General features: G+C 38.6%; 1 protein-coding gene across 1 annotated transcript; it reads right to left on the bottom strand.

Annotated features, from left to right (window-relative positions):
- Positions 1–5,851: 5,851 nt before the first annotated feature.
- On the bottom strand, positions 5,852–8,194 carry LOC126379709 (cylicin-1-like). Its single transcript, XM_050028530.1, has 3 exons — positions 8,122–8,194; positions 6,612–7,907; positions 5,852–6,315 (listed from the first exon to the last, which is right to left on the bottom strand). The coding sequence occupies exons 1-3, from the start codon at positions 8,192–8,194 to the stop codon at positions 5,852–5,854; spliced, it is 1,833 nt and encodes a 610-aa protein (XP_049884487.1).
- Between the last annotated feature and the right edge of the window lie 5,475 nt (positions 8,195–13,669).

Here is a 13,669-nt window from a genome sequence, read left to right as displayed (position 1 = left end):
CTCACAATATATCTCAATGTGACACGGGCATTGCTATTTCGGTACGGTTGCAGTAATATCGGTAAGAAAATCGGTAATATCGGTAAGAAAATCGGTAAATTATACCAAAGTTACACGCAGTCACTTCGCCTACTTTTTTGTAATTTGCTTGTTAAAGATTTATTATATGAAGACTTAAGTGAATCTTAAGGAACTGATATATGACAGCGGTGACGAAGCCGGATCAGAGCCCTCAGCGCTCCCCACTTGCCCGGCCAAGTAGTTAAGGTCGCGTTTGACCACAATCTCACCTGACGATCACGTTTACCTAACCTAGCAAATGCCTATTCCCTCTAGCCTTGAAGACTCCCAGATTATAACGAGTTGGAAAAACAGACAACGGCAGACAGTTCCAGTCCTTCGCTGTTCGATTCAAAAGGAAGAGGTGAAACGTTTAGTGTTAATTGGTGGTATATCTGTCGTAGCCAGATCGTAGAATTGATCATTTCATGATGTGATCAAATTCCATGAAATGGTCATATTTCATGATTTTCCAAATAGATTGACTTCAAACATTACATTTAAAGTCTTCACATAATATATCTAAATTGAAAGTGTAGTTACGATTATGGTTCGAATTATAAAAGTAATAAGTTGGAAAAATCCGCCGGAATTTACGTATACGACTGATTCTGTAAAGGGAGAGTCTAAAGGCCGTATTGAAGCAATTCATCTAAAAAAGCAATTTTGAAATTTCACATTTGCGCATATAAAAGTGTGCAATGCAATATTAATAAATGTCAAATAGTACATGTTGCTTTTTTAGATGAATTGCTTTAATGTGGCCTTCTTCACACTAGGTGTTTTTTTTTTAAATTTCTGCGTATTTTGAACAAAAGTATTCGTATTTTAAAATCTCCAGAAAAATGTAATAAGTATATAAAACAGACATAAGATATTAGGATATTTATGCGTTTTCTTAATGAATGACTTCCGATCTTCGGAGATGTATCTCGTTAAGTCTAAAGAAGTTCCATTTATGTCCGCTAGGCGTGTTTTATATATAAGTGTGGCGCCACAAGCAATCGTTTTTATTATCTGTCAATTTTATGTTTTATTTACAACAGATTTTTATAATTATGTAAAAATATAATATGAAAAATGGAATATAGTAAGTAAATTAGATATTACTAGATATTTGTTTATAAATTTAATTTTTTATTTTAGCAAATGTTAAAGAGATTTTGTTTTTTATTTTATTTTGTAATTTATTTAATTTTGTTTTATTTTATTTTTTATTCGTGTGCGTTGTGTAGTAGGTATGTTTTTAGAAATTATATAACTATCTAGTATTTTTGGCATTAATAAATTGTCTACTATAAAATGTAATGTATTTTTATCAACCAAAATGGAGCTTTTTCTTTTTTTGCATTCTGAATCATTACCAAAATATCAACTTTATAAGAGTGAATAATATAATTGTTTTAGAATGTATTTAGAAGAATAAATTGTATGTAAATTCTGGCGTATTTTTTCCGGTATTTGTATATAAATAGTACATGAGCTTGAATATTATTAATTATGCGATTAGGTGAAGTAAATTCGACTAATATGTGTTAAGTTGCAATTCAAGGTGGTTTTTCATTTACAAGAGAATTTGAAAACGTAATATCTGAGACTTAAAGATATTTCTTTAATTTTAATGGTGCTAATTCATACAGCCACACACTGTCTAATTTTATTTTAAGTTATGCCTGTCACTTTTTCTTATCCACCGAAAAGAAAAGGGATGGGTGACTAATTGGGTCGTGTACTAGATTCAAGATAAATTATGAAATTCTGTTTTCTAAATAAATACAGATCAAAAACTAACGAAAAATATTTAATTTTTCTATTTAACTTATTTTTGAATTTTAATCACGAATAACGCTATTGCGTTTTATGTGCGACATTTTATCATGTTTTTCTAACACGTCACAGTTTGCTTTTTCATACAAATTCAATAGTTGTTGGAAACTAGCCTATTTTAAAATGAATGAGTGAATGAATGATTAAAAAATGGTATCTCGCTGGTTACTGCTCTGTAAGGCTACTGTCCATTGAGAGGGCTCTTTAAAAATGACGTGACAATGACTGTCGATGTCGGTTGCCCGTCCCTTTCCTTTTCGGTGGATAAGAAAATGACAGGTATAACTTAAAATAAAATTAGGTGGCGTCTGCAGGAATTAGCACCATTGTTTACTTTAGTGCAATTAAAAAGACGCAACATCTGTGTTGCCAGTTAATTGGCAAGAAAAATTCCAAAGACATTTTAATTTGTTGTTAAAAGTATGTTTTGTCGGAATCTGAAAAGTATTGTGAAGACACTTTTTTGCATGAGTTCCGCTGTGTCCCACTGCTGGGCAGATAGATGCCCACAACCGGAGATACATTTCAATGGTAAAAGTTTTATCTGATTAGTGATGTGTCGTCCCCAGGAACAAATTATTCTTTCTTATACTGTGAACCTATCATGAGGAAACCCACATTCCCAAGAAATTTTTCGGAGGTATGTGACCTAACCTGTATTGGGCTGGTTTTCCCTGCGCGGGTTGGAAGGTCAGACAGGCAGTCGCTTCTGTGAAAAACCGGACCTGTCAAATCTTCAGGTTAGGTAAGCGGACCCTGTGAAAAACGGGATAGTGCTAGGGGGATGATGATGATGATCCTATCTGCCTAAAGGTTAGGTAATGAAGGTCTCCACTTTAGGATTGTTCCCACTTTGGGAATGTTTCCACTTTGGGAACGGCACGTCACTTTATCTGATCCTACAGCAGTATTATGTCTATCGTGCCTAAAATATAATTACACTTAGTTTCTCTAAAATTATATCTTTTGAACTGCAAGCCCGAGAAGGACTTACGATGATCAAATTGGAGATGTCCTTAGAAAAGGTTCAATACGATCTACTCTGAACCGGCGTGCGTGTATGAAGCGATTGATGAATGTGGAGGAAGCAAGAGAAGTGTGTCAGGATCGAAGGAAATGGAATTCTATAGTCTCTGCTTACCCCGGTGGGAAATAGGCGTGAGTTTATGTATGCATGTATGTTGAACTGCATCTGTCCTATAACAAAGCCAAAACTAAAGATATTAACAGGGTTTACAAAGAGAAAATTTAAATCGAAAAATATTTCTGTCTCGGACGGGACTTGGACCCGCTCTGGTCAAGCCGGGACGAGCGTGTTAACCAATACACCACCGGGTTCTCCTGTCCATGCGAATTTTTTTCGATGTATATTCGTCTTACCTTTTAATGTCATGGATAAGAGAGAGAGATATATGCATCTTTTATGTTTGTTTTTGGCTATATTTTACTCTCTTCTGAGGGGTTTAAATGACCACACCGAAGCAATTCATCTAAGAAAGCAATATAGCTCTTTGACCGACGAATAAATAATAAGTCATTTATTCGTAGTTTTTGACATTAGTTTGCATTGCGCACTTTTATGTGCGAAAATGTCAAATTGCAATATTGCTTTCTTAGATGAATTGCTGCGGTGTGGCCATTTTAACTCCCCTGATCAAAATAAAGAGAAGCAATACGGTTAATAATTCTACACATAATATAATGTGTGTATTTTTAAAATGGAGTTCAAAAAGAATATGATTTTAAAGAAACTATTTAATCACTCATAAATTGTAAAATAAAATGTTAGTATTTCTAAACTGTTAGCTGGCAACATTGGCCACTTGTAAATTTGACACGTTCCGACGCAGTGACAGTAACAGTGGTGGTAAAAAAAAACAGTACGGCGCATGATATAACAAAACCAGGTATGCTCAATCCTATGACAAGCCGCCATTGCTAGCCCTTTGATGACGTAAGTGTTACCATTAAATTGGTATCTCCAACATTCCAAGGACAAAATTGTATTATTGAAAATTAAGTTAATTACCGACTAATGTATTTAATTACTATTACTTGTCACATTAAAAATCATTAAAACTAAGTAAATCTTTCACTTAAAGTTCCAAATTGCTTAGCAAAGTAAATTGAAAATATTGGTCGTGGATAATTTATTTTTACGAAATGGCAACGCAGTGACGGGTGACGTCAGCTGGACTAACCTTGAAATGTTAGCTGTTACTTTTGTATTGTATGGAGAATTTTTGTATGGAAAATGTTTGTATGGAGAATTATACTGCCGTTACCTACTTTTGAAAAATTGCTTATCGCGCCGGAACCTGTTAATAAAAGAAATGTATACAAGCTCGCTACTCTCCCTAATTGGGGTAGACAGAGGCACGGCCATCAAATGATGAACTAAGTACACGCGTTTCACCAAACTCACATGATAGCCGTATGTTGTATGTACCTTTATAAATAAATAATAAATAAATGTTAATGTTTTTGGTCAATGTTGCCATTATACAAAAAAATACACAGATCACGGTACATCCCTTGCAGGGTAGACGAAAAGCGATATGTTCATCACTTGCAAGGTATTCACCATTTCACATCACACTAATGTTAATGAAATTGTTATAAATATAACATAGTCAAATTTAATCTAAAATTAACGTCGATTCCGGCGATAATTATAGTTCGGTTTGCCAACTAAAAACTTAATTTAACCAAATTAATATATTTCTACTGGTTGTGTTAAATTAAGTTTAGGTTGACAGGTAAACTATAAATAATTGGTATCTTTATGTAAAAAAATATACATAATATAAAAACATTTAGTAATGAAGGATATTCCAGGCTACGTAACACAAAAAAAAAGATGGTGCTGTAGTTTGCCTTTATTTAACCTTCTTATTTTATGGCTAACAGAAATGTGCTTTTATCTTTGTTTTTGGGTATAAATGATAACCCTATTGCATCCAGGCACAAACATATCTCTCTTTCTCTCTTTATATAAGAGCTGCGCTCTTGTCGGTGGAGTAATTGCCATTCCTCTCTTCTTCCCGCCAAATCCTTCACCTCCTGATACGACACGACCTGCACCTTCACTTTTATTTGTTTCATAAATTTTCTCCTAGGTCTACCCCTTCCTCTCTTCCCTTCTATTTTTCCTTCTATAATGTTTGTTATAAATGAATCGTGTCGTATCAGGTGGCCAATCATATTTCCTCTCCGGTTCTCTATAGTCTTCAATATGGTTCTCCTTAAAAAAAAAACCTCAAACGAAACCAAACCTATGATTATCCTCAAAAAATATAGAGAAGCAATATAGGTAGCAACATAATTCTATATCATATCTGATCCAAATATCAAGCAACAATAATTTTTATGTATGCTTCTGCCATTATATTGTATTTTGAATAATTATGTACCCGAGTAATGAGAAAATAGGTAATTGTCACGTTGAATCTGTACAACGCCATCTATACCGGTTAGGGTAGCCTGGAAAGTACCTCATTGGAATTATTCCTTTCTTAAACTGTACGACTGTGTTGCCATTCTAAATAAATATTGTTCTTTATTGTATATAATTATTTAAAAGTAAATTATTTATCATTACAAGTCGTTTTACTATTGTTTCACACATCGACGTGAATGATTGTAGTTTACCTTGGATGGCGTTAACTTGGCCGGACAAATGGGGAGCGCTGAGGGCTCTCACCCGGTAAATTTACAGCGATGGTAGTAGTATTGAAGCACACAGGACATTCCACACAAAAATTCAACGTAACGTAAGTGCGAGCGAGACAAGTACACACGATAAGAAGACTTTTTTGAAAGTTGTAATGTTTTTTTTTATGGTTATTGTTGGATATGGGCGGAATTAGCTTGTTGGGACTATGACCAAAAAGTAAAAGCATGGAAGCGAAATTTTCGAAGTATTATATTGAATATTTTTCTGTTTTTTTTTTTATACATACGACTAATAATATATCCTCCAAGGCCCAGGGTTTCTTCCCTGGGGTCCGTTGAACCAGAAATATCCAAGCTTATTGTAGTCTTTCGGGTCCCAATCGTATCTTTTGGGCAGGAAATACGGGAGCCTGTTCCTTCTGAAATCCTCGCCTTCTTTGTACATTCTCCCTGGTGCTTGTATGATAGTCATCGGCTTCCCGGGGCCTTTGAATTTCTTTTTCTGCTTGGGCTTTTTGGTTGTGGTGGTAATTTCCTCTTCGGTCAACGGTTCAAGTTCCGCGCTCTCAGAAGACTTGGGAGAAGATTTGTCATTCTTCTCGTTTTCATTGAACTTGAAGAGTTCCTTCTCTACAAACCTGTTTATCATGCTGTCTATTACTTGGAATCTCTTTGGTTTGTGTTTCTTGTTGTCCTCAACTTCTTCTTCCTCTTCAGTTTCCGACGATTTCGATTTGGATTTATTGGACCTACCTGCGAGAACGGAACTTAGTATTAGCAGCGTTAAACATAGCATTATACCTTTATTCCTTATTCTATGGTGTTTGTCATTGCGAATAATAAGCTCTTAACATTTTATGTTTATGTTAAGTGAGAGTAGTTCATTGATTGCAAGATGAACCAAGTGCCCACCTCGACGAGCTTTCAGTTAGACCAACGTAATAGGTGAGCCGTATCGCCGTCTATAATGGTCCAGCCAACTGTATTATTGAAAACTACACTACCCTCACTTCGCTACTAATATTTCTTTACCAACCAGTTCTACATACCTTCCCCAGACTTTTGTTCGGCTTCTGTGGACTCTGAGGATTCCTCCTGCTCAGATTCGTCGCTTTTCTTCGATTTCTTTGAGTGTTTCTGTTTCTTCTTCTGACTCCATTTCTTCAGGGCTCTACGCTGATTATGGCCTATTATTGCACTGAATAGTTGCTCCGGTTTCATTCCCTTCAGTATTTTGGCTATATGCATCAGTGATCCTGGGTTTAGAGTCTCATTTCTTGTTAGGTGCAGGACTTTCGTATCTTCTTCACGACTGTTCGTGTCATACTTCCTAGATTCATCTTTGCCCTTACGCTCGTCACTTGACCTTAGTTCCTTAACAAACTCATCGAGATCTTGTGTGTTTGAGTCTAAATTCTTTGTCTCCACATTGACACTCATAGATCGAACCACTTTGGGCTCTTCCCCGTAATTTATAGTGACATTTTTAGTCCGAAGCAACTGTAATTTGCGATTCTTTACCGTGTTGCTTGCTCCTATAATCCTCTTTAGCAGGGAACTTGGTTTTATGTTGACCAGCACGGAATTATCAGACTTATCTGAACCAAAAGCTTGTATGGTTATCTTATCTTGACCTGATTTGAAATTGTTGTTTGAATTTTCTCCGGTTGAATCCTCGTAAGTATTGCCATTAAACAGTTCCTTCTGGTCGATGTTGTCTGAAGATTTGCGGTCTGATGCAGCGTGTTTCTTGTGTTTACTTTTGAACTTCAAAAACCCGTTGTCAAAATATGGCTCAACAGATCCATAGTTCTCGTAAGACCTGGTTGGATCCCAATCTGGGTAATATGGGTCTGGGATTTTCGTGCCAGTTTCTTCTGTTGAATTCCTGCTATCTTTATCTTTCTTCTCTTTGCATTTCCTCTTGCAAGCTTCCATCTTCTTCTTTGCTTCAGCACATTTGTCCAGCCGAGGTCTTTCCTTGCAATGCTTTGGTCTTTTCACCAGACAACCACATTGCGTCTTTCTTTTCTTGCAGCCGTTACTGTTGAGACAAGTTGCCCGCTCTTGTACCACATTACTTTTGTTTTGTACATTTTCCAGTTGAGAATTTCGTTCTATCGGTACAGCAAGAATGCATAAAGGCCCGTCACACTTGACCATAACATTGTCCCTTCTTATATATTCCAGGAAATCATAGTCCAAGGGTGCCGCCTCTGTGGTGTTTCTTTTTTTTAAACCGGACAGTTTACGTGGTTTTCCGGATACTGGATGGTATGAACTAAATGTGTCGAGGCCCAGAGACGGGAAATTGATCACGTCAAGTGAAGTTGCGGACTGAAGAACTGTAAAAAAGAAGTTTGAATAACACATAAAATAGCCTTGTTTTTAAGGAGAACGTGTAGTAACTTAGGTAGTCATGAGCAATATAATGCACCCACTTTATGACTCTGTCGCACTAACATATTTTACATTTAGTGAGACTTACAGTTCAATTTGTCAAAAAAGTTAATGTGACATGGTACCAAAGTGTATACATATTAATGCTCGTGACCGTACATCCAGGTCGCAGGTTGCCTTGCGCCACCGCTGTAGAAGCCAAATGCACTTCACGCGCAGATGACTCCTGCATATTTATCCGGATTATGAGCGCAAGACCTACGGCGATGGTAGACCGGAATGGCGGCGCATCGTTCACAATAGCGTGAATTTATTTGAAGAAAAGCGTTTACAAGATCTCGACGCAAAGCGCCAAATACGGAAGACTCGGCCGAAACCCTCCTATAACTACACACAAAATTCGTCAGGCCAGCTTTATTGTGTGCCGTGTGACCGGACCTTCAAGTCGAAGTTCGGTTTCGCCAGCCACATCAGAGCCCACCACAACAACGACCCGGGATAGATATTTAGGAGTCGCCGTCGCCGGATACGGTTTGGACGACATGATGATGATGAGGTCGCAGGTTCGAATCCAAATTCGACTTAACATAACATAAACAGCCTATATAATATACGTCCCACTGCTGGCTACAGGCTTCCCCTCAATCAACCGAAGAGGGTATTATAAATAACGTTAGATTATAATCTATCTCGTGAGATTGTGAACAGTCTCACAAAAAAAGAAAAAGATTATGAATCGTAACATATTGCTTACAATTTAACGCATTATTTTTCGGTAGATTATAATCTATCGATTTATTATTCAGTATCTCCTATACTTAAAGGTTGCCTGGAAGAGATTGCTACTTAGCAATAAGGCCGCCTATTGTACTAATTATATTTCTCTTTTGTTTTGTATTTTGTTTTTTTCTGTTTGTGTAATAAAGTATTTGTTATGTTGTTACGTTATGTTAAATTGTAAGCAGTATGTTACGGTTCACAATTTTTCAACAGTTCACAGTCTCGCGAGATAGATTATAATCTGAAGTTACGTGACATATCCACAACATAAGGATGAAATGCTAGCCGACGCCTAGTTGTCGGTAGATGAGAAAATCTTATTCTTACCGTGTGCTGCGTAACCCGTAAGTGCGAGCGAGACAACATCTTCCCCTTACTCCTTAGCGGCTTACGACCATTTAAGACTAGAGTAAGACCCGGGGGGTCGGCGCCCGATACGAATTGGTGCGGGGGGAGGGAGAGTTACCGTTGTTAGTATATTATTCTTTAATCTCGTCACTCCTCCGTGACGACGACCTCCGTGGTCCAGTGGTTGAGCGTTGGGCTCACGATCCGGAGGTCCCGGGTTCGAATCCCGGTGGGGACATATCACAAAAATCACTTTGTGATCCCTAGTTTGGTTAGGACATTACAGGCTGATCACCTGATTGTCCAAAAAGTAAGATGATCTGTGCTTCGGAAGGCACGTTAAGCCGTTGGTCCCGGTTACTACTTAATGATGTAAGTAAGTAGTCGTTACATGAGCCATGTCAGGGGCCTTTGGTGGCTCAATAATAACCCTGACACCAGGGTTGATGAGGTTGGTAATGTACCTCTCAATCCACACGATAGAAGAAGAATCTCGTCACCAATTTAAGAGCCACGCTCTTGTCGGTGCAGCAGTCTCCATTCTTGTCTATCAAGAGGCTATTCTTTCACTTCCTCAAAAGGACCTGACGTTCGCCTTCTCTGTAATCTGTTCTATGAAGGCTCTTCCCCTTCCTATTTCCTTGTAGCTTCTATAAACTAAGCATCATCTTCCAAGCATTATCCCGTTTTTCACAAGATCCGCTTACCAAACCTGAAGATTTGACAGGTCCGGTTTTTTACAGAAGCGACTGCCTGTCTGTCCTTCCAACCCGCGAAGGGAAAACCAGCCAACAGGTTAGGTCACATATCTCAGAAAAGTGCATTTCTCGGGATTGTCGGTTTCCTTAAGATGTTTTCCTTCACCGCTGGGCACGTAATAATCATTTATGATCCAAACATGAATTCGAAACAAATTCGACAATCATTGGTTTAGGCGGGTGCTGCAACGAACTGGGCTACCCACGGCTCCTTGATTATGCTTACATAATAATATGTTTAGTAATCGTTTAATTTCAATATATATTTTTAAAACGTATTTATTTATTTTATTTTAACAAAATAGTTACAACGTTTTCAGGTGGTAAGTGTAGTAGCTAATAGCGTCCAAGATGGCGATTGCGAGTGTTTTTGAACGAGAGTTGTCCCAAGATGGAGTTGTTTCTAAACGAGTGAATGCAGTGAACGCCGCGGTTCGTCGCTGACGCACTAGATGGCGCTGTCACTTCACGGCATAATATTATATACGTACCTAAGAAGACAACTAAGACTAAGAAGGAGGCTGCCGCAGGATCTAGCCAACTAAGGCCCAAAATAGGAAGCGACACTGGTCGCTTACCTAAAATGATACCTATACACCACAATAAGTGCTTATTATCCAAAGGTGAAAATGTCACGATAAATTACGGGGAAGAGCCTAAAGTGGTTCGTTCTATGCGTGTCAATGTGGATACAAAGAATTTAGACTCCAACACACAAGATCTCGATGAGTTTGTTTGGGAACTAAAGTCAAGTGATGAGCGTAAGGGAAAAGATGAGTCTAGGAAGTATGACACGAACACACACCTAACCAGATTGCGCGCAAAAGGGAAGAAAAAAAAATATATACGTACCAAAATTAAAGACTATTAAGTGGAGAAGATCCGTATTAAATGACATTATTTTCGGAAGTCTAACCAGAAGGCTGTTGCATGATATCTATCTATGTCGACCAGAGCAAACGATTCGTTACAAATGATTATAACACGGCCCAATTTTGTACGGATGACTGGTAATTTGTTTTCTAGTATCATCTTAGTCCGATTTTAGGGTTCCATATCCAAGGGTTGCAAAGGCGGAGAGGAGCCATCGGTATGACAATGCAGGACGGAAGGAGTAAGTAACAGGGACTGTAACCTGGAACCTGACAGAGGGCAGCAGTAACTGTCAGTACTATTCAGAGGCGGAGGGCAGGAGTCCTAGTACGGCTTTGAAATTGACTACTCTGGGCGCCATCCCACTGGAAGGGAAGATACATAAACAGCCTATATACGTCCCACTGCTGGGAACAGGCCTCCCCTCAATCAACCGGAGGGGGTACTCCACCAACCCGCATTGGAGCAGCGTGGTGGAGTATGCTCCATACCCCCTCCGGTTGGAAGGCAATATAAAATAAATAAATAAGAGATGGAAACGACTCCCCTATTTTTCCCTAAAAAGTAGCATGGAGAATGCTACACCGACAAGAGCGTGGCGCTTGAACTAGTGATGACCTTATTACGTCCCGGTTTTACCTATTGGTAATTGGTACCCCATTACCAAGGATTTATTGTCTGTCTCTCATCAGCTTGTATCTCAAGAACCGCTGCAGCTAGACAGTTGAAATTTTTACAATTACGTAGGTATTTCTTTTGCTGCTGTCACAACAAATACTAAAAGAAAAATAAATAAGTATTTAAGGGAGGCTCCCATACAACAAACGCGATATTTTTGCCATTTTTTTTTTTTGTCATGAGTACCAATATGTATACAATTTGAAACCATGTCACATTAATATCATCATAGTGCGACAGGGTTCTAAAGTGGGTACATGTTATTGCTCATGACTGTACACCGTGTAACTGAAAGTTAGATATTCAAACCCCTCGTCCAATTTTACATACATACATAAACAGCCTATATACGTCCCACTGCTGGGCACAGGCCTCCCCTCAATCTACCGGAGGGGGTATGGAGCATACTCCACTACGCTGCTCTACTGCGGGTTGGTGGAGGTGTTTTTACGGCTAATAGCCGGGACCAACGGCTTAACGTGCCCTCCGAAGCACGGAATCATCTCACTTTTTCGGACAATGAGGTGATTCAAGCCTGAAAAGTCCTTACCAAACAAAGGACAGTCTCACAGTGATTTCGACAATGTCCCCATCGGGAATCGAACCCGGACCTCCAGATCATGAACCTAACGCTGTAACCACTAGACCACGGAGGCTGTTTAATGTGGTTTATTTTTACTTAATCAATGGTACGGAACCCTTCTAGCGTGAGTCCGACTTGCACTTGGCGGGTTTTATTTCGCCCATCTTACTTATCTGCCGCGTAAAATCGATTGGAAAATGTAATTATTTTCAATTATATAAGGTTACTTGCGTAATTTGATGCACCGCCCCCGTGCAGCTATACCACCACCATATTAGAAACCAGACCACATGCAAACAACGCACCACGAAAGAACTCTCGCTTTCAAACGAACTTTTTAACAAATCATAATAATAGGGTAGTTTCCAACTAGTCAAATCAGTTACTTTTTATTTAACGTCTTTTTTTTGACGTGACATATTGTACATTTGCCGCAGATGACATTAACTACTGGGCCGGACAATAGGGAGCACTGAAGGCTCTCACCCGGTACAACGTTTAAGACAACAGGCCTGAGGGTGCCCAGTTGGGCGCGAACCTCGGCTCAGGGCGTCGTCTGAGAGGAAAAATATTTGAAAGAATTAATCGACCCTAGTGCGTCGATAGCGATAAGCGCCGATTGAGGGAATACTAAACGTCAAAACACGAAATTACTATGGAATTTGTATTTGTCGAACACAATGTAAAAATTGTTAAACTGCCTATACACGTCCCACTGCTGGGCACAGGCCTCCCCTCAATCAACCGGAGGGGGTATGGAGCATACTCCACCACGCTGCTCCACTGCGGGTTGGTGGAGGTGTTTTTACGGCTAATAGCCGGGACCAACCAGAAATTGTTAACGATTACATAAATAAATAAATGAAAAAGCAACCTGTGACGTCATAGAAAAACGTGACAAAATGTCGCACTTATTATTACATTTTTCTTTATTAAAATTCATAAATAAGTTAAATAGAAAAAAAGAAAACGTTTTTTGTCACCTTTAGCGGGGTTAGCACCGTACGCGCGCGACTCTTTCTCGCCTCGACATACGTCACCCGTCACTCTCTCACAGTACTGCACAGAAAGAGACAGATGACCTCTGTCGCGGCGAGAAAGAGTCGCTTGCTTACGGTGCTAAGCCCTTCATTTAGTCTTTATTTAGTAATCAGAATTTCATAATCTATCTTTGACCTAGAAAACTATCCAATTGTATGCAGATACTACGGCTTTAGGGCCGGCGATGCGGTACTTTGTCGTGTGTAGCTTGGTGTTAGTGACAGCGTAACGAATACTAAGGGGGATGAGTCAGACCATGATTCTAAGTTGATATCAAGTGGAATTTCTTGTGGGAAAAGTCATGAAAATTTTAACATAACATAAATAGCCTGGCTAATGTAGTATGCTCCATACCCAGCCGTTAACCGGAGGATGAAAATTTTAGTACCTTTTTAAATTATTTTCAATTCTATTCTTTTGCGACGGAAAATTCTACTTGATATCAACTCAGAATCATGGCCTGAATCATTCCCTTCAGTATTCGTTACGGTGTCACTAACACTGTATAATAGAAAAACCTCCTTGCGGAAATCTTTAACTCAAGATTTCATCAAAGAAAACAAATATTTACATTCGGAAAATTTATTACAAAAGCCAGATACAAAAACTTTACATAAACCTACTTACATCAATAGTTATCTCAAGT

This window comes from Pectinophora gossypiella, chromosome 29, assembly GCF_024362695.1.
Source record: "Pectinophora gossypiella chromosome 29, ilPecGoss1.1, whole genome shotgun sequence".
Classification (NCBI taxonomy): domain Eukaryota; kingdom Metazoa; phylum Arthropoda; class Insecta; order Lepidoptera; family Gelechiidae; genus Pectinophora; species Pectinophora gossypiella.
Note: the sequence above shows the minus strand (reverse complement) of the source record. Positions and strands in the feature narration are given on the sequence as shown.